The sequence below is a fragment of the Microcebus murinus genome, chromosome 5 (assembly GCF_040939455.1).
Source record: "Microcebus murinus isolate Inina chromosome 5, M.murinus_Inina_mat1.0, whole genome shotgun sequence".
In the NCBI taxonomy this organism is placed as follows: Eukaryota; Metazoa; Chordata; class Mammalia; order Primates; family Cheirogaleidae; genus Microcebus; species Microcebus murinus.
This window is the reverse complement of record NC_134108.1, coordinates 101,494,235-101,514,585: the sequence shown is the minus strand read 5'-3', so window position 1 is coordinate 101,514,585 and position 20,351 is coordinate 101,494,235. Positions and strand designations below refer to the sequence as shown.

General features: G+C 56.8%; 1 protein-coding gene across 2 annotated transcripts in view; it reads left to right on the top strand.

Moving 5' to 3' along the window:
• The first annotated feature begins 1,067 nt into the window (after positions 1-1,067).
• The window catches only part of TTBK1 (tau tubulin kinase 1), a 42,675-nt gene continuing 23,391 nt past the window's right edge, over positions 1,068-20,351 (top strand). The window contains exons 1-13 of one of the 2 annotated variants that reach the window (XM_012773132.2): positions 1,068-1,142; positions 4,214-4,375; positions 8,879-9,026; positions 9,407-9,480; positions 9,686-9,826; positions 10,643-10,747; positions 11,204-11,269; positions 11,696-11,788; positions 11,874-11,999; positions 13,236-13,390; positions 15,006-15,237; positions 15,501-15,676; positions 18,866-19,427. In XM_012773132.2, the coding sequence (XP_012628586.2) occupies positions 4,268-4,375; positions 8,879-9,026; positions 9,407-9,480; positions 9,686-9,826; positions 10,643-10,747; positions 11,204-11,269; positions 11,696-11,788; positions 11,874-11,999; positions 13,236-13,390; positions 15,006-15,237; positions 15,501-15,676; positions 18,866-19,427 (1,986 nt within the window). In that variant the 5' untranslated portion in view covers positions 1,068-1,142; positions 4,214-4,267. Of the gene's footprint in view, positions 1,143-1,394; positions 4,376-8,878; positions 9,027-9,406; positions 9,481-9,685; positions 9,827-10,642; positions 10,748-11,203; positions 11,270-11,695; positions 11,789-11,873; positions 12,000-13,235; positions 13,391-15,005; positions 15,238-15,500; positions 15,677-18,865; positions 19,428-20,351 lie in introns of those variants that run through there. The other variant, XM_076003331.1, reaches the window with a different exon arrangement.

Genomic DNA, 20,351 nt, shown 5'->3' with positions numbered 1-20,351 from the left:
CCTCATCTATAAAATGGGGGATAATAATAGTAGTCTTAGCTCAGAGGGTTGTTATGAGGATTAAGTGAGTTAACACATGTAAAGTTAGGACAGTGTCTGGTAGAAGTAGCTGCTATTATTATTATTATTATTATTATTATTATTGAAGATGCTTAGTATGCATTGGTTGAAGGCATGAAGTATGGAAGGAAGAAACTGAGAGAGACAGAGTGCAGGGTTTGTTCAGGGAATGTTGAGTAATCCAATCTGTCAGAAGGGGAGTAATCACCTTATGGTCCATGTTGGGAAGAGTTATTAATGTCACAGTAAAGAGTGTGAATCTTATTTGGTAAGCAGTAAGAAACAATGACAGTTGTTAACAGATGGGAGAAAGGGCCAAAGAAAGAGATAGGTTGAGCCAGGAGATAAGACATATATGTAATGAGGCAAGAAATACAGGTGAGGGGTGGGTGGTGGGTGCAAGTGTGGGATGGTGTTAGAAGAGGTGGGTGATGGAGACCAAGGCGAGGGTAGGTACAGGTTGAGGGGAAATGGGTTTAGAGGAACATAATATGAACGTATGGAAGATGGAGTGGGGAGGTCAGGTAAGGCTGATGGGCCGGGTGAGGAATGATCGGGACATGCTTGGAATGGGGAGGATAAGGGGTGATGGAGACAGGTGAGCTTTATGGGGACAGTAAGGAGTGTTGGGGCTCTGCTGGGGTATGGAGTCAAGCGAATGGCAGAGACCAGTAAGGAGAACCTGAGAGCTGCAGCGGGCCCTTCGGAGAGCGTCCAAGGGCCGTGGGAGCGTAGAGAGGGGCAGGGGAGAACGTGATGTCAGAGAAAGGGCAGTGATGTAAGAGCCGCGGTGGTGGGGCGGTGATGTCAGGGCTGGTGCTGATGCTGGCGGCGCAGTGCATTGTGGGCAGCTCCCCGCTCTGCCGCCGCCGCCGCCGCCGTCGCCCGAGGAGGATCCGGGCCGGGCCGGGCCGGGCCGGGATGGTCCCGGTCGGGAGGCCGCCGCCACCGCCGCCGCCGGAGAGAGCGGGCCGCCCAGCGCCGCACTGAGCCGCCCCCGCCCCTCCCCGGCCCCGGGGGATGCGCCGCCCGGAGCTGCTGCCTCGGCCGCCGCAGCCGCAGCCGCAGCGGGCACAGAGCAGGTGAGGCGGGCGGGGCGGGCCGCGGGCGGGCCGGGGTCGGGGAGGGGCTCCTTCCGCGGGCTCGGCGGGCCTCCCGCCCGGCTCCCTCCCAGCGCGCCGTCCCGGCCCCCTCCCCGCCGCCGTCGCCGCCCGCCCGAGCCGGGGCGCCGGCCTACAGGGCCTGGGCCGCGGCAGCCAGGCCTGGAACCGCTCCCTGCCCCCAGCACACGTACCCACCCTCTCCGGCCGGCCCTCCGGGGATTTGGCTGCCCCCTACTCGCCTGCTCCCCTCGCCCTGTGGCTGCACCCCTGACTCTCCCGTCACCGCTGACAAGTCATTCAGCGGTCTCCATAACCTCTCCCTGTCCTCAGACCTTCTTTCCTTCCGTAGCCTCCTTACCCACCTCCTCGCCCCTCTCAGCGGTGCCCAGAGGCCCCTTCCTCACCTGTCACCCTTACCTCCGGCCTGTCTCTATCCTCCCCACCCCCTCTTCTGTCACCTCTGTCACCTCTCATCCCTTCATTCCCCTCTGCCCCCTTCCACACGCCGCTCTCACCTGTTCCCATGGCCCCTCACGGGTCTTCTTCACCTTGCCTTACCTGGCTCCCACGTTCACACACACGTGGCTCACACCTTGCATAGTTACACATCGACACTTACAGTCTCATACCATGGTGAGCTCCCAGCCATTTAGAGATGTGCCTCCCTCTCTCGCTCTCACACACACCGTCGGCCCCACACACTCTCACGCACACACACTCTCTGGCAGGTATCCATACAAACCCCTCCACCAGCCCTCTCCTCATCACACACCCATGCCTCCACAGGCACAAAGGGCCTTCAGGGGCAGCAGTGGGCAGCCAAGTTCCTCGAGTTTGTGTCTTCCAACCCAGTCTGCGCTGCATGTGGTCCTCTGAGCAGACAGTGGGATGGTGGAGAGGGAGAGGCAGGTAACCCTCACATTTATCTTCCTGCCTCTACGCTCCCTTTTCCCACTTCACCTGTTCCTTTTCAGTTTGCCCATCTATAAAATGGGAGCAGGACACAGATTTCCTTCATCAACCTGACGAAAATTCTGATGTGACAGAATCCGCCATCCCAGGACTGGGAGGCCCACCAGGCTTCACCCAGTTCAACCACTTAAGGCCCCTTCCCCACCAGTTCAGTTGCTGCTTCCGTCTTGTCCTCAATCTCTCTCATCCATCTTTATTCTAGAACCTCCATCCCCACCTCTCCCTTCATCTCCTGCCATTGCCTTCACTGCCCTCCAAATTCCTGATGCTCCATATTCCACTTTGGCAGAAGGGGGGAAGAGTCTGATACTCTGAAGTTGTGTGGACTGGAGAAAACAGCTTAGCTGAGTCACTTGAAGAAAGAGAAAAAGAGTGACAGTGTCCCTCCTCATGAAGATCCCTTCTCCACATGTTCCCCAAGGCACATCATGACCTGTCGAAGGTTGTTTCCACACCTTCGCGTCCCATCCTGCCCCCTGTGTCAGGATGTCTAGATACAGCAGCTCTGGGAGATCATCCCATCCCAAGGAAAGACAGGTGCATGTCGTCTCCACCCTATCTATAGATATCTTTAGTCACTTTCCTGCTCTTCCGCTTCCCCCATCCCCAACCTCCAGCTGGAGTAACTTCCTTCTTTCTCTCCTACCTGTGACCCTTTGGAGTCATGGTGAGGGCATGGCAGTGTGCATGTAAAAAGTGTAAGGGGGAAGAGGAGAGGAAAAGATCCTGGTTCCAAACCCTGCCCGGGTTGGCAGAGATCTCAGAAAGTCATCTCTTCTGGCCCTTTGCCTACACACACACATCACATATAGACAGACACAAAAACACACAAAAGCACACTCAGACACAGACTTGCAGATGTAGACACAAAGGCATTCACAGCCAGACACAAGCACACACAGACACATAGGTAAACACAGGAAAACACACATGGACACATTAATAGACACACAGACACACAAAGACACACAAAGGCACATGCACACACAAAAGGACACATGCACTGATAGACACACACACACACACATTTACATTTCCCTGTGTAGCATGTGCCTGGCTTTCCCAGCCCTCACAGTTGGGAAACTCTCCCTGATATCCAATCTCTACCCATCCTAATGTGGCAAGGGGTGTGTTCCTCCTTGTTGATTCCTGAGCAGACACAGAGAGGTGTGGTGGGAGACTCTTTCACCCCATGCCCACCCAGACCTGCTGCTCCCTGTCACTCCTCCTGCCTTCTGCTAGGCTGCTCCCACTTTCCTGCTCTCCCCAATTCAGCCTGCCTCTGTCCCTCTGAAGTGGCCAAAGGGACTGCAGTCCCTCCAACATCCATGTCTGGAGTCCATCACCTATGTTCACCCCATTGCTCACATTGTCACTTCCCAAACCCCATGTCAGGGGGTTCATCTCACCACTGAGAATGGTGTGTGCCTCTCAGTGGCTGCACCCTCCTCACTTAGCACCATCCTCAAGGGGCTGCAGTGTCTCCCTTAGTTTTCTTCATTTTCTTGATTATCACATCTCCCAGGGTTGATTAGCAGTCACTCTGGCATGGGTCTCCCATGGGCCACCCCTTGGCCAGCATGTCTTCCCTTTTCACTAAGTCACTGATGCACAGCTCCACGGGCATTTTGTGGCAGAGGGAAGGTTTATGTATGGATGCTGGGGACCACAGATTGAGTCACCCAGACTGGGTCTTTCTTGGCCCAGGTCTCCCCTACACAAGTGTGGGGGTCCCAGTCTAGTATGCACCTCCCCACCCCGGGTTAGCAAGTGTTCCCCACATTAGTTAGCACATGTCTCTTTGGCAAACATTTTCCCCACAGCCTGCTCACACATCATTTTCCTCTCTTTTATTCATCAACATGTGTGTCCTGTTGCTGATTTTCACATCTCAGGTTTGTAGTTCGTATCTCCCTTCACTGACCTCCACCGGCCCTTACACAATGCTTCCCCCAGTAATCCCAGTGGGCCCAGGAAGAATGCCTGCCAGTAGACTGGAGCTTCCCTCTTCCATACCTGCAAGGTGGTCCTGGGTCGGCAGCCTGCCCCCAACTCACAGCCCCTCCCCACTCCCCCAGGTAGATGGCCCCCCCAGGGCAGGCCCTGCGGACACCCCTCCCTCCGGCTGGCGGATGCAGTGCCTAGCGGCCGCCCTTAAGGACGAAACCAACATGAGTGGGGGAGGGGAGCAGGCCGACATCCTGCCGGCCAACTACGTGGTCAAGGATCGCTGGAAGGTGGTGAGTGAGTGGCCTGGGGGGAGAAGAGGGAGGAGGGGAGAAGGAGGAGAAGACCTGGAGATTTGTTAAAACAGGTGCCCTCGGCGCCCCTACCCTAAGAGGGAGGTGCCTCTGAGCTCATTTGCATAGTGCTTGCAGGTCATTATTTTTGCCTACATGTGTGGACAGTCGCTTTCGCCCAGTGCTCTCTCTCCAACCCTGCCCTCTCTCACCCCTTTCCCCGCTAGGTCACGTTGGTCGGGCCCAGCCTGGAACAACTCCTGGTTGGATGTCTGGGCAGGCGCTGCAGAGCCCGGTGTGGGGAGGAGGGAGGTGGTGGGGGAGGGGGCTCTTTCTCTGCTGGACCTTGGAGAAGGACAGTGGATGAGCATGTGTCCCTCCGCGTCCGCAGAGGACGAAAAGGCCTGGGTTGGGGGAAAGAGGCCCCGCAGGCTGCTCCCACCGCATCCGCACTCCATCTTCTCCATCCACCCTCCTCCCCTCACCGGTTCCTGCGGCAGGTGCAACACGCCGAGACTCCATCTCCCGGCGTGCCTTGCTCCTCCTCCGGCCCGGGACTTCAGGCTGCTCGGCCTGCTGGGAGTTGTAGTCCGAGCCTCCTTGGGGATTTGGGCCTTGATGGGAGGGGGCACGTGAGGGTCGGGGTAATGACAGTGTCTGGGGAACGGGACCTACTGTAAATCAGCCCTAGTCTCGCTTCCCTTTCGTCCATCACTTAAGAGCGCTCTGATGTCTTATCACTACGGGGGCAGGATGATGTGGGCAGTAGTGTCGGGGGAACCAGTGTGTGGGCTTGTGGGTCTGAACCGGAGTGGGGAGCCGAGAGGGAGGGAGGGAGACCGACAGAGGTCAGGTTTACCCGGAGTCCGTGTGCGTGTGTGCGCGCGTGCGCGCGCTCCTGCGTGCTGTAGTCCGGAGGCTCAGCTCACCAGGGGTGCGGGGTTTGGGAGGAGGGTGGGGCCTGAGGGAGGGAGGGGGAGGGTCTCCGTGGCAACAGCCACCCAGGCCGAGCAGGTCCCCCAGAGGCCCAGGGAAAGCGCCAAAGGTGGGATTTCGGAGGCAGGGGAGGAAGGCACAGAGAGGGTGAAGAGGGGGAGACTCTTAGGGAACGAGATGAGACAGGGTCCGTTTATGTCCAAGAGAGGGACCTCCTGAGAGGGAGAGCATTGGAATAGAAACTGGGGGAGGAGGGGCCAGGGCAGTAATAGAAGGAAAGAGAGTCTTGCAAAGTGAGGAGTGTTCCTCCAAGACCCCCTGGGTCACCTGGCACAAGAGCTTAGTTTCTGACATTTGTACCGAAGAGGTGAGAAAGAGTGTTTGCACACATGCTGAGTTTGGGCTAGAACTGTCTTGTGCTTTCTGTGGGAGGCAGTGGGAGATGAGTGGGGAGAGATGGAGAGGGAGAGTTGGGGGAGGTGAGTATGCAGTCTTTGCCAGGCCTGCTGACCTCTCCTTACTCCCACCTTCTACCCCTGCCCTTGGAGAACTGGAGAGGATGGTGCCACGAGCTTCCCACCAGCTATTCCCAGTGAGGATGGAACTGAGATGGGAGGCAGAGCTCAGGAACCAAGACAGACTGCCCAGAGACGGGCTGTGGCCAGGAGAAAATGGGGGTCTGTGGTACTAGCTGGAGTATTTAAAAATAACATTTTATTCTTTCGAGGAGTGCTTCACAGAATCAGAATAGCAAACAACAGCAATAATAAAAACTTAGCATTTGTTTTGAGCATTTGCTGTCACCAACACTGTGCAAAATGCCTTGTGTGCATTATCTCAACAACCTGTGGAGTAGAAACTGTTATTACCCCCATTTCACAGGTGTAGAAACTGAGGCACAGATATTAGCTAATTTGCCAAGTTTCTATGACTAGTAGGTGGGACCAGGTCTGTCTGACAAGAATTAGCCTATCCAAGAATCAAGATCATAGAGCTGAAGGAGTCATTGTGACCAAAGGTAGCCCCACATTTTGTCAGGAGGAAGAGTGGCCCAGGGCACCCAAAGCTGGGCTGAGAAACCAGGACTCCTTCCTCCCAAGGACTAATTCTGGTCCCATTGTGTCATATTTCTCCTCTAGTTTAGGGAAGGTCTTTCTGCAGGGTTGGGAACAATTTAGGAGGCAGGGAGGAATAGGGTTTGGCAAAGGTAGCTTGAGCGAATGTTCCTGGGCTGGGCTGTGGGCAGGGCCACACTGTGACTTTCCTGGGGGCCGTTCCTCCAGAAAAGTACTAAAAATTGTGTTTTATGACTACATTGGTAAAAAGAGGAATATATTAATATTATATATTAGATTTTTCTCTTTGACCTAGAAGCCCATTTTTTTCCCTTCTGATTTTAATAGAAATTAAAACATTTTCATGAATCCCTAAAAGTATCAGGCCTAGTCACTGTGCCAAATAGATAAGTCAGCCCTAGCTGTAGGGCACAGGGAGAGGGGATGTTGGTTAAGAGGGTGCAGACGCCCAGCTCCTGCACTAGGAAGGTTCTGTAATGGGTAGGGAGTGGGTAAGTAAGGAGAAGGGGACTAAAGAAGGAGAAGTAGACTCTGTTTGGAATAAAGGTGGTAGAGAAATGCCCTTGGGCACCCTGGGAAATTGGGGAGTAGGTGTCATAACTGTCTTGACTGCCCAGAGCCTTCCTTACTTATCTCCAGCAAGGACTTTGGAGCCTGGCAGATCTGAGCTTGAATCCCAGCACTCACTCTTCTAAAGCCGATGGGGTCCATAGTTCCTGTAACATCGTGGATTCTGCGTCAGTGTGGGTTCTGCTTCCGATTGCCTGGGTTTGAATGAAACCTGGCTTTGCTATTTACTGCCTGTTAGACATGAGGCAAGGTACTGCACTCCTTGTGCCTCAGTTTTCCTTCTGTACAAAATGGGGAGTCATGTGACCTTCTTCACCTGTGTTGCCAAAAGCCTTTGGGGATTAACTGAGATGACATCTGTGAATTTGAGATGCAGTTATTGTTCCCTCCCCTGTGCCCTTTCCTCTGTACTCACACAAGCAAACCGTTAAGGAATCTAGAAGATATTAGCATCTCCCCTGAGTTTGAAGTTCCCCAGAGGAAGAGATGCCGTTGTTTCCCTGGAATCTGAGTCTGTCCCTTTTTGCTTCTGAGATTCTTCTAGAGCCTGACTTTTTCTGTTTTTTCACTGTTCTTCCTCCTTCCTCTTTCCCTGTCTCCTTCCTGGGCACAAGGACCTTGAAGTTTCCCCCCGCCCCCTAAGCATTCCACTTCTCTTCTAAATCTTCCCTTCATCCTCCTCTCTCTGCTGGGAGTAACTTCAGTTGTAACCTATTGGGAACTCCCAATCCTCCAGCTCGGCTCTATCCTCTTCCTCCCTCCATTCCCGGTGTCAACCAACATTAACCAATCATTAGGCATTCGAGTGCTGGACAGATGGTAAGGAATAGGCTGGGAGATGCAGGAGGCCTACAGTTGGGAGTTTACAGGTGATCAGAGCCCAGCTGCAGCTGGGGAGACACAAGCCAACAGCGAGGGCCCAGCAAGCTGCTCAGAGAGGTCAGGCCACCATGAGGGTGGGCCCCCTGAGGGGGAGAGAATCGAGCTGTACATCTTTCTGAGACCAAATGAGGCCTCACTTGGAACTCAGCACCTTCTCCCTGCTCCCCCATCTCTGCCAGTAGTGCCTTCACCCTCCAAGATGCCAGGACCTCTGAGTTCTGGGTGATTTTTAATCCCTTCCTAGAACTCGGCTTTGCTCGCCTCCATCTCAGCTCTCCTCTCTGCCATTGTCACTGCTGCTCTGGGAGGCAGGAGGAAGAGGGCTGAGGGGTCAGATCGCCAGTCCAGTCTTCTCCAAAGCCCTATTCCCACCATGCCCCCGCAGTGCCCCTGCCTGGAGAGGAGGCTCGCCCTGGTTTGGGTATCTGACCCGGCACTCAGGGAGTGATGTGAGCTTTGGTAGTGAACATGGGCTGTGAACACCCTTGCTAAGCCCCCTCCCCCAAATACTCTCTCCCTCTGGTGACATCTTTCAGGAGACTGCCAACCCTAGGAAGTGGTGGCTTCCCTAGGGGATTGATCCACCCTGAGGCTGGGAGGTCTTGAGTTGGTTTTCCTTCTGGTGTGAGGGGGTGTTGCTCATCCAGGTGGGGGATGGAGGAGGATGATATTTGTTGACCTTCTAGAGAAGAAAAGATCCAAGACAGCATCCTACGTAGGCTTGTCTCCATGTCTGTATGGAGTCACAGGTCTCTTACCCTTTCCTACTACCCACTCTGACATCTGGCCCTGTGTGTGTGTGTGTGTGTGTGTGTGTGTGTGTGTGTATAGTTGTATACCCATGGCCTGAGCTTTCTGCCTTCAGGCACTAGGAGAGGAGGTAGGGGCACTCCTCTCCCCTGGGTGGGGCGAGGGAGACATGTAGTCTTCCCTTTCAAGGATACCCCCTGCCCCCACCAATGAAGGATGCAACCCAGCAGGGGTAGGATGAGGAGCTCTTCAGCCCGATCTGAGCATCCCCTATCCCCCATCTCCATAGCTGAAAAAGATCGGAGGCGGGGGCTTTGGTGAGATCTATGAGGCCATGGACCTGCTGACCAGGGAGAACGTGGCCCTCAAGGTGGAGTCAGCCCAGCAGCCCAAGCAGGTCCTCAAGATGGAGGTGGCTGTGCTCAAAAAGCTGCAAGGTGCGGGCCTAGGGCAGGGGGATGGGAGGGAAGAGAAGAGGGAGCCCAGGGCTGAGAGAGGGGGTGGGAGCAGGAGATGGGCAGGAGGAGGAGATGTATTAATAGTATGGTGGAGGGAAGAGGTGATGGAGCCACAGTCTAAGAGAGTGTTGGGGCAAGAAGCTGGGTTGTTACAGATGGGTCCCTGGCGTAGGGGAGGTAGTGGAGCCAGAGTCTGGGACAGATGATGAGGCTAAGAGCAGGGAAGTGATGGGAGAGGCACTCATGGGGCCAGCTCTGGGGGAACCAGGAACCAAGGGTGCACCAGGGGCCCACCTTAGGACCAGAAGTGAGTAAGAAAGAGTAAGAAGGACTTGGAGACCCATGTCTCTGCCCTCCAGGGAAGGACCACGTGTGCAGGTTCATCGGCTGTGGCAGGAATGAGAAGTTTAACTACGTAGTGATGCAGCTCCAGGTGAGCCCAGGGCAGGCCCCATCCTCTCTCCCTTCACCAGGAGATGGGGCTGTGACTCCACAGTGGGGGGCAGGGGAGGGAGACTCGGCCCTGGGTGTGGGGAGTGGGCACAGCCCTTTGGGGGTGAGGCTGGCCAGACTGTCACAGTGGTGGTGGTTGGGAGGGCAGCTGAGGCAGGTCTCTGCGACCCCACGCCCCACCCCAGGGCCGCAACCTGGCTGACCTGCGCCGCAGCCAGCCGCGAGGCACCTTCACGCTGAGCACCACGCTGCGGCTGGGCAAGCAGATCCTGGAGTCCATCGAGGCCATCCACTCTGTGGGCTTCCTACACCGCGACATCAAGCCGGTGAGCGCTGCCCTCCCCCCCCCCACCCCGCTCTCCCCTCTTCCAGAGAGCATTGCTTCCTCCCCTGTCTCCCTGGGTCCCCGTTTATTCTCCACAGCAGCAGTTGGGACAAGACAGCCTCTCCTACCTGAGCCCCTCCTGCTCTGCACCCAGCCCCGTGTCCCTTTCTCCGCCTCCCAGGACAAACACCCTGCCCTCTCTTCTGTTCTCTCCTCTTCCTCATCCTTTGCCCTGACAGAAGAGTCCTTGAACCTAGGAAGGTGCAGGGGCTGGGGAGGGATGGAGGGATTGAGACAAGGGGATATAGGGGCTGGGGCTTGTTAAGGAATTCCAAGTAGCTGATTTTGTGGCATCTTGGATCTTGGTGCTAGAAAAACACCTCCCATTTAGAGGGATGAATACTGAGGCCCAGAAAGGTTGGTTGAGTGGCCCAAGGTCACACAGCAAGAGAAGTAGAGGTCTGCTGCCTTAGAGCAGGCCCGTTACACCAAGCCTCCCTGTCCTGCTGGGAGTCCCAAGGAGTTAGACCGGACAGGCCCGGGTTCAAACCGTGGCTGAGTCATCACTTGCTTTGTAATCTCAGAGAAGCTCCCTGAGCTCTTTGACCTTCAGTTTCCTTATCTCTGAAATGAGGGTAATCACACCTGTCCCTAGGATATGACCTGCCTCAAATATGTGATTGGTGATGGTTTCCTTGTGTGTGAGTGTGTGGGGCTGAGGGTCCTTCACCTGCTGCAGAACTGTTCCCTGGTGCCCCTTGAGGTGGGCCAGGTGGGGTTGGAGACCCCAGGGCTCACCGCTGCTGTCTCCTCCTAGTCAAACTTTGCCATGGGCAGGCTGCCCTCCACCTACAGAAAGTGCTACATGCTGGACTTCGGGCTGGCCCGGCAGTACACCAACACCACGGGGGACGTTCGGCCTGTGAGTACTGCCACACACCGGATACCTGGGCTTCCCTGCCTGGGGCCGGGAGGACAGTAGAGGACTTACTCCCCTACTCCCTGATTTGGAGACCCTTCACCAACTTTCCTTGCAGCTACTTAAGCTGGCCTGGCCTCGTGTTTAGTATCAGTGCCACCCAACTCTGGAGTCCATGCTTGGCCTGTCCCCCTTCTCCCTTAGCCTGGGCCCTTGGTGGATGCCACTTGTCACACCTTGTGATCTCTCTGTCCACTCTGGGCATGGAGCAGCATCAGGAGGCAGGTTAGGACCAGGGTGTCAGAAAGCAGATGCCAGGGGTGGTGTGTCAGGCTCACTCCCAACCAGGGCAGCTGGCCAGGGTTAGGGCAGGCAGAGTTGGGCTGGGTAGTGGGTGGCGATGTGGCTGAGGTCAGGGGGTAGTGGGTGAGGTTCTTGGTGGTGGTCTCTCCTCTGCAGCCTCGGAATGTGGCCGGGTTTCGAGGGACTGTTCGCTATGCCTCAGTCAATGCCCACAAGAACCGGGTGAGTGCCAAAGCCTGGACTCAGGGCCGTGGGGGCAGAACGGACAAGGTTGGGGTGCATTGTGCCACTAGGGAGGGGGCAGCTGACGTCAAGCAGGGGAGAGGACAATGAGACCCTAGGTTGGAAGAAGGCCCCACTGTCGGCCTCCTTGGATTCACCTTCTTCCTTTCTTCCTGGAACCACATTCTCTGTTCCCACTACAAATCACTGTGGGGCGAGAAGCATAGAAAGAAGTTTTGACTGTGGGATTCTGTTGTACTGGGGGGTCGGGGATAGAACTGGGGCCTCGGGGAGACCCCAGCTCTGGTACAGGGGCCTGGGTGTCAGGCCTCCCTGACAGATGCCCCTCAGAGAAGGGTTGGTTAGCTGCCCATTCCCAGGGAAGGGCCTGAGAGCTGCAGGTGACTCCCTCAACCCCGCCCCCAGGAGATGGGCCGCCACGATGACCTGTGGTCCCTCTTCTACATGCTGGTGGAGTTTGCAGTGGGCCAGCTGCCCTGGAGGAAGATCAAGGACAAGGTGAGCCCCATGCAGCTGGGTCTGAGGGGGCAGCGGGGGCGTGGGGGCCGCTGTGGCTCCATCTCCCCTGCCCTCTTGCCTCCAGGAGCAGGTGGGGATGATCAAGGAGAAGTATGAGCACCGGATGCTGCTGAAGCACATGCCCTCGGAGTTCCACCTCTTCCTGGACCACATCGCCAGCCTCGACTACTTCACCAAGCCCGATTACCAGGTGGGAGCCTGCCACCCACCCCCACATGCCTGGACGCCCCTCTGAGGGTAACCATCCTCCCGCAGCACCCGCTCCTGCCGAGGTGCTGAGGTGCCGTGCCCCTGCTGACTTGTCCCAGTCTCCCCGCTGCACCAGACTGCTGTGTGCTCTTGTGACGTAGTCACAGCTAAGGTTTATCAAGAGCCTGCCCTGTTCTCAGCGCTTTCTATGCACTAACTCGTTTAAGCTTAAAATAAGCCTTTGATGAGAATGGGAATGCCTTATATTATTATTCCAGTACCTAATTAATGAAGCCAAGTGCTTTCAAGTACTTTACATCAAAGCTGCAGGAGGCAGCTTTGTGGGATGATTGTTCCCATTTTATAGATGTGGAAACTGAGGCCTGACATCATGTTTGGGAGCAGGGCTCAGGTACATCCGGCTCTTTCCAAGCCCCTATCCCCACACCCATGGGACACACTGACCCTGATCAGAGAGTGGGAGGAACATCAGCAGTGTTCTGCCGGAATCCACACATGCCAGGCACGAGGCTGCACACTGTGGTGAGCGCAGGCAGTGTCAGGCACACAAGGTCCTGTCAGCAGAGAGAACCTTCCCTGGGTTCTAGAGAGATCCATGCCAGAAGTGGAACCGTCTGGGGGCCTTGGAGTGTCTATAGCTGCCTGCCATCTTCTGAACACAGAGCCTCAGTTGCTGGCGGAGGTGTCCCCAGTCCCCAGACCACAGGCTGCAAGCACGCCCTGTGCTGGGCCCTGTGCTGGCCACCAGGGATGTGGAGTAGGCCGATAGGCAAGTGAGCAGCTCAAAGCCAGCACCTGCCCCATGATGACTGAATAGAAGGGAAGCCGTGTGGTGGGGAGGCCCCCCCAGAGGAAGCAGTCTGCGCAGAGGCAGGGCCCCACGTGGAGGGGTAGGAAACTCCTAGTGGTTCAGGGCTGCCGATGTGTAGAAACGGCAGAGGAGGTAGGAGATGGTAATTAGGGCACGGATCTCAGAGGGTTTGTGTCCCGCCAGTGGGGCTTAATCCAAGATGATAAATTGCATGCTAATTTGCATACCATGTGCATGTTTTCATTTCAAATCAATGTGCCCTTCTCCTTCCAATGCCCACCCCCCAGGCCCATTCCTGTCCTGGAAGGCCCCTCTTTTTCCCCTGCAATCCCGGCAACAGCCCCTTCCTCCTGGCTAGCCCCCCGGGTCACCTCTCTGTCCTCCGGCCACCCCCATCCCCTGCAGTTGATCATGTCGGTGTTTGAGAACAGCATGAAGGAGCGGGGCATCGCAGAGAATGAGGCCTTTGACTGGGAGAAGGCAGGCACTGATGCCCTCCTGTCCACGAGCACCTCCACCCCACCCCAGCAGAACACCCGGCAAACGGCAGCCATGTTTGGGTGAGTCTCCGGAGAGGTGAGGGCGGGTGGGGCAGCAGCTGACCCCTGCCTGGAGTGGGGATTATGGACAAGCCAGCCCTCTCCTCTTCTCCCTACCTGGACACACTTGGCTGTCTCTCTGATTCTTTTTTTTTTTTTTTTGAGACAGAGTCTCACTTTGTTGCCCAGGCTAGAGTGAGTGCCATGGCGTCAGCCTAGCTCACAGCAACCTCAGTCTCCTGGCTCAAGTGATCCTCCTGCCTCAGCCTCCCAAGTAGTTGGGACTACAGGCATGTGCCACCATGCCCGGCTAATTTTTTGTATATATATATTTTTAGTTGGTCAATTAATTTCTTTCTATTTTTAGTAGAGACGGGGTCTTGCTCAGGCTGGTTTCGAACTCCTGACCTCGAGCAATCTGCCTGCCTCGGCCTCCCAGAGTGCTAGGATTACAGATGTGAGCCACCACACCCGGCCTTTTTTTTTTTTTGAGACAGAGTCTCACTCTGTTGCCCGGGCTAGAGTGCCATGGCATCAGCCTAGCTCACAGCAACCTCAAACTCCTAGGCCCAAGCAAATCTCCTGCCTCAGCCTCCCGAGTAGCTGGGACTATAGGCATGTGTCACCATGCCCAGCTAATTTTTTCTATATATATTAGTTGGCCAATTAATTTCTTTCTATTTATAGTAGAGATGGAGTCTCGCTCTTGCTCAGGCTGGTTTCGATCTCCTAACCTTGAGCAATCCGCCCGCCTTGGCCTCCCAGAGTGCTAGGATTACAGATGTGAGCCACTGCACCTGGCCGTCTCTCCTATTCTTGGTGCTCAACAATGGAGTTCCGAAACTTTGGGAAATTCTGCCCCATTTCCACCCTCAATCTGAGCACAGAGTGGGCGTTCTCATTTGGGGTTTTTGACCTTGGTGGGCTCCCTGGGCAGCAGGGAACCCTAAGTGAAATTACCTGAACCCCATAGTTTCTCTCTGTCTTATCATTCACATTAATTTAATGAACATGTCTTGAGGCCATACACCTAGACACCACGGGGGCTCAGAGACAAAATTACAGCCCCTGTCCTCAAAGTGCTCTCAGCCAAGGCTGGAATATCTGCCATAGACGGGTTAGCCATTTCAGAACCATTTGACAGGCACAAATACAGAGCTGGCCCCGGGGCAGGGGTGCTGGAGTGAGAAGGGGCTCCCCACCCAGCCCCAGAAATAAGCAAGGGGAGCAATGGGCAGGGGCTCCAGGCAACACCTTCAGGAAGGAGACTGACAGGACTTGGCAGCAGCTTATGGTGCCCAGCTCTGCACAGAGATTGCTCAAGGAACTCCAAAGTGATTCTTCTTTTTAGACCCATTCCAGGCAGTGAATGCCAGTGGAAATCTGGCAAGCCCTTGCACAACAGCAGGGTCTCCTAAGTACATGGAGACAGGTGGGGGCCCTGCCAACTTGAGGGTGGTCTGGTCTCAGAGGCCTTGTGGATGGTGAGGGGCTTAGGGGACATGCCCACCCTGCAGGGCCTCCTCTGTGCCCATTCTCTCCCGTGGTGTCCAGGGCCTGTGCTTGTAGGAAGGGGCCGTGGGAGGAAAGGGCACCCCCGCCAGTCTTGCCCATGCCTCCCTCCTGTCCTCTCCAGGGTGGTCAACGTGACGCCCGTGCCTGGGGACCTGCTCCGGGAGAACACCGAGGATGTGCTGCAGGGCGAGCACCTGAGTGACCAGGAGAACGCACCCCCAATTCTGCCTGGGAGGCCCTCTGAGGGGCTGGGCCCCAGCGCCCACCTTGTCCCCCACCCCGGGGGTCCTGAGGCGGAAGTCTGGGAGGAGACAGATGTCAACCGAAACAAACTCCGGATCAACATCGGCAAAGTAACTGAAGGGCGCTGGTGGCCTCCCCCCTGCCCCCATTCCCAGCCCTTGGGCCCCCACCCTGTTCCCCACGAGTGCCCTCTCCCCAGCTGTCCACCCACTCGCCCTGCCTCCATTTCCGGGTCCCCTCCACCGCCCTGGCCTGGCTGCGTCTCAGGACCCTCTCTCAGGACCCTCGCACCCTCCACCACCTCCCTCACCCGAGAAAGCCTCTGCCCCTGCCGCCTTGCCAGCCCCGGCTCACCGCACTCCCTCTCCTGCAGACCCCCTGCGTGGAGGAGGAGCAGAGCCGAGGTGTGGGGGCCCCCAGCTCCCCAGTGCGTGCCCCCCCAGAGTCCCCCACCACCCCAGTCCGCTCTCTGCGCTACCGGAGGGTCAACAGCCCCGAGTCCGAGCGGCTCTCCACGGCGGACGGGCGCGTGGAGCTGCACGACAGGAGGTGGGTCTGCGCCCGCGGGGCAGAGGGCCCTCCGCCTTCACACGGCTGGTCTGCAGAAGTCCCATGTGAGGCGGAGGTGTGGGGCACAGGGAAGTGTTGAGGGGGTTATATTTGGGGTGAGTGACAGGGCGGGGAAGAGGGGATGGGGGAGGGGCAAGACATAGGAGGGACAGGTGGGTCCTGGGCCCAGGAGGGTGAGTTGGTGGGTGGGAGTGCTTCCAGAATGTCTTCTCCTAGAGACTAATGACAGATGCTTCAGGAGCAGCTGCGGTGGTCGGTAGGCTCCCTTCAGCCTTGGGGGAGGGGGCCTGGGAACTGCTGGAGGACCAGACAGCCAAGGTATGGGGGTCACAGCTGAGGGACCTGAAGTCAGGGTGGGGCGGGACCAGTGGGAACCTGCTTGGTGAAAGGGAGCACCGGAGAATTTAGAGCCTGGGTGAGCCTTAGGAGGGGACGTGGGGAGATGGCAGTGTGGTCAGTTGATGTTGGGGGGACAACACCAGGTGGGAGAAGCTCCTGAGAGATGTTTCCACCCTCCCTTGGCCTCTGAGTGGGGCTTCACTGCACACAGGCCTGGGGCCTTCTCTGCACCAGGAAAAGGATCTCTCCCCGAGACCCAGTCCTGTGGGAGGGGGACTCCTGTCTGGCAGCTACACAGTGTGCCCCCTCATGACCTGCCTCGGCCATGGTGCCTCCTCTGGATTCTGCGCCAAACTGTACTCCACCTCCCGGATGGGGCGCAGTGCCACGCTGGGGTGTAGACATGCCCCAGATGGGGATGTGGGCCCTGCATGAGGGTGCGACAGTCCTCACACGCCCACCCAGGTTGGCCTGCCTGGGACTGAAGACCACTGTTTTCATCCATGGTAGCCTAGGGTCCTTCAGCATGGAGGGTTCTGGAAACCGAGAACTGAGGAGGGACAGTTTGGATATGAGTGGAGAAGAGAGCTGGGAAATGCTCTGAACAAAATGGTCCTGAAAAGCTGCCTGCTTTTAGGGAATGATGAGCAGTCTGGTTTGGTGCATAGTGAACCCTAATTTCAGGATTGGTGGGGAAAGGAGGAGAGGGCTGAGGGGAGATTTTCTGGAACAGAAGGTTCAGGATCTCATAGATGGCAGAGGATTCAGATGGGCTCTGGAGCACTCGGGAGCCGGTATGAAGCAGTTTGGATTTGGATTTCCCACCTCCCTCCCCCTTGTCTTCAGTCCTCCCCAACCCAAGCCCTCCCCACCTCCCCCGCACCTGCACCCCCCAACACACACAAGTGATTGAGCCCTGCACTTCCTTTGGCACCCTCTCTCTAGGTTTGTGGAAACAAACTGCTCTCAGGAAAGGAAATGATATCAGCCTTTTCACACGGGAGTGTAAATGTAAGACCCTAGGTGGCCTCTCTCAGGAGTGTTCTATTTTAAGCCTTACTAACAAATCAATAAAAATATTGTGTAGAGTGGCTTTGGTGGGTCCCGCGTAGGCTGTGGCAGGAGTGTTTTGAGACAGGCCCGCAGGTCTGATCTGCCCCCCTTCCTCTGGAGTAGAAGAGCCATGGAGTCACAGGCTCAATATGGGGGCAAGGAGGGGGGTAAAGTCAGCGGCCCCCCCCAAGCCTGAATGTGAGGAAGCTCACAAACCCCAGATGAGTTAGCCCCCCTGGTTCTCAGTGGGGTGCCCTGGCATTTGGGAGAGGACTATTCTTCCTTGTGCAGCATCCTCCCCCAACCCTGCCACACACACTGTTGTACAACTAGAGATGCCCTCACCTTGGGGTACCACTCCAAGTGGAGAAGCTCTGGAGGTCATGTGAGATTCACAGTTTAAATAATGGCAAAAAGAGGCTGGGCGCGGTGGCTCATGCCTGTAATTCTAAAGCTCTGGGAGGCTGAGGCGGGAGGATTGCTTGGCTCAGGAGTTCGAGACCAGCCTGAGCAAGAGCAAGATTCCCCCTGCCCCCCTGCACCCCTCCCCGTCTCTACTAAAAATAGAAAAATTAGCTGGCTGTGGTGGTGGGTGCCTGTAGTTCCAGCTACTCAGGAAGCTGAGGCAGGAGGATCACTTGACCCAGGATTTTGAGGTTGCTGTGAGCTAGGCTGATGCCACAGCACTCTACTCAGGACAATGGAGTGAGACTCTGTCTGGAAAAGAAAAAAAAAAGATAATGGCAAAAGGAGATGTCCCGAGGCAGAATCACTGCCCCTGAGGTAAAAAAGTCATACAAGCTCTGCAGCTCACAGTCTCTTGGGGAGACAGACACGTAAATAGACACGAGGTCCACTCTGGGCAAACTAATCCTTCTTGCAGGCTGGGAGAGACTGGGGGAGGTGACATCCAAGCTGGGTCAGACAGTGAAGGGTGTAAGGACAGGCTGTGTGTGGGGAGAGGTCCTATAGGGAGAGGCCAGGTGGGGGGACAGGCTCTAAGGGGGACAGGCCCTGTGGAGGGAATCTAAGAGGGACCTGGGAAAAGGGGAAACTGAGCCTTAGGCTGTGAGGGCCTTGAGTGCCAAACTCAGGAATGTTGAGTTTGTTCTTGGGGCTGGAGAGTGACTGGAGTTTGTTAAGCTGGGGCTAACAAGGCCCGTCTTAGGGGTGGTGACACCAGCCAGCCAGGCCTGGAGGGTGGTAGTAGAAGAGGCTGGAAAAGCCATCTGTAAACTCAAGGGCCGGCTGGCTGTGTTTGTCCTGGATGCGGCAGGCGGGAGCCTCTGACGGGTGTGAACCCTGGACTAGCAAGAACGAAGTTGGCTTTAGGAAGATTAGATTCCCTGGGGTGGCCCAGGGCAGTGTGCTCCTTGGTGCACAAAACAGATTTTATTTTCTCCCATCCAAGTACCAACCAGGCCCAACCCTGCTTAGCTTCCGAGATCAGCCAAGATCGGGCACGTTCAGGGTGATATGGCCGTAGACGAGAATGTATTTTCTGCTTGCATGTACTCCTGGAACACAGTAAGCATTCAAAACCATTCGCTGAGTGAATGAATGAATGAAAGAATGAACTCACTAAGTCTTTATAGGGAGTGAAGTTGGTGGGTGACGACCTAGGAGGTGGCCAGCCTGGCCCAGGGGGCAGGGGTGCCGTGGTCATGAGGTTTCGGGAGTCAGGCTCCACCCTGCCACCTGCTTGGGGGTGCAGTGGGGGTCCAGAGGGGGTCCAGAGGGGCTGGGCACTGAGCCCCATGTGGGGTGGCTTTGTAGGTCACGGATGGATCTGCCCGGCTCACCCTCGCGCCAGGCCTGCTCCTCGCAGCCAGCCCAGATGCTGTCAGTGGACACAGGCCACGCCGACCGGCAGGCCAGCGGCCGCATGGACGTGTCAGCCTCTGTGGAGCAGGAGGCCCTGAGCAACGCCTTCCGCTCGGTGCCGCTGGCTGAGGAGGAGGACTTCGACAGCAAGGAGTGGGTCATCATTGACAAGGAGACCGAGCTCAAGGACTTCCCTCCGGGGGCTGAGCCCAGCACGTCGGGCACCACGGACGAGGAGCCAGAGGAGCTGCGGCCACTGCCGGAGGAGGGCGAGGAGCGGCGGCGGCCAGGGACGGAGCCGGCCGTGCGGCCCCGGGGGCGCAGCATGCAGACGCTGGCGGAGGAGGACATGCGGCTCATGCCGCCCCAGCTCCCGCCACCCCAGCTGAGCCAGGCCGACGGCCGTTCAGAGACGTCACAACCCCCCACGCCTGGCAGCCCTTCCCACTCACCCCTGCACTCGGGACCCCGCCCTCGACGGAGAGAGTCGGATCCCACGGGCCCGCAGAGACAGGTAAGGCTGGGCTCGCACCCCACTCCCCACCCCCAGATGCCCAGGGTCCTGGCGTGCGTGCAGGCCTGGAGTGCTCCGCGAGGGCGGGCGCTGCCAACCAGTAACCCAAAGTTGCAGGGCTGTGACTGGGGCGGGCGGATTCAGGGGAAGGAAGCCATGCTTGAGCGGCAGGCAAGGTTCTCAGGGGAAGTTCCCTTCAAGTTCTGAGTTGAGTCGTGCGCCATGAGCAGTGCAGCCAGGTGGCAAAGTGGAGAAAGGGGGACAGCGTGTGCGAAGGCCTGCAGGGGGCGATCAGAAAGTGCTGAGCTGCTGGCACACCCCAGAGGACGAGGCTGCAAGCAGGTCCCGGGGCCGTCATGGAGGGAGGGCCTTGGGGCTAAGCCGAGGGGTTGGATCTTGATTCTGAAGGCTTGGTGAGCCCCCGAAGGCTTTAAACAGGGGTTCAACATGATTATACACATGCTACTGGTGGATGATCCTTGGGCTTTGGTGTGTAAAATGAATTGAAGGGGCACAAAACTAGAAGCAGGAAGGCCACACTGCAGGTGGTAGCAGGAGAGGGTCCTGGCGGTTTGGACCACAGGGGGGCGCTGTGGACGCGGGACAAAGTGGACAGAGCCAAGAGGTGTTGGAAGAGGCCAGGAGGGCTGTGAAGGAGGGGGTTGGGGGGTAGGGGGGTGCAGGGTGTCTGCGCTGATGCCCAGGGCTCTGGGTGATGACAATGCTGGCCTTGAGTGGTTTTGAAGGGAGCATGGATTCAGATTTAAATGCAATGACCTGGTAGTATCTGAAGGATTTCCACGGGGAGGCATCTGAGGCTCAGGAGAGAGCCCCCTGGAAATACAGATTTTGGGGTTTTGGAAACCACGGGAGTGGGTGCTGTCACTCAAGAGCATTGTGCAGGGTTGGGAGACCCAAGGGTGA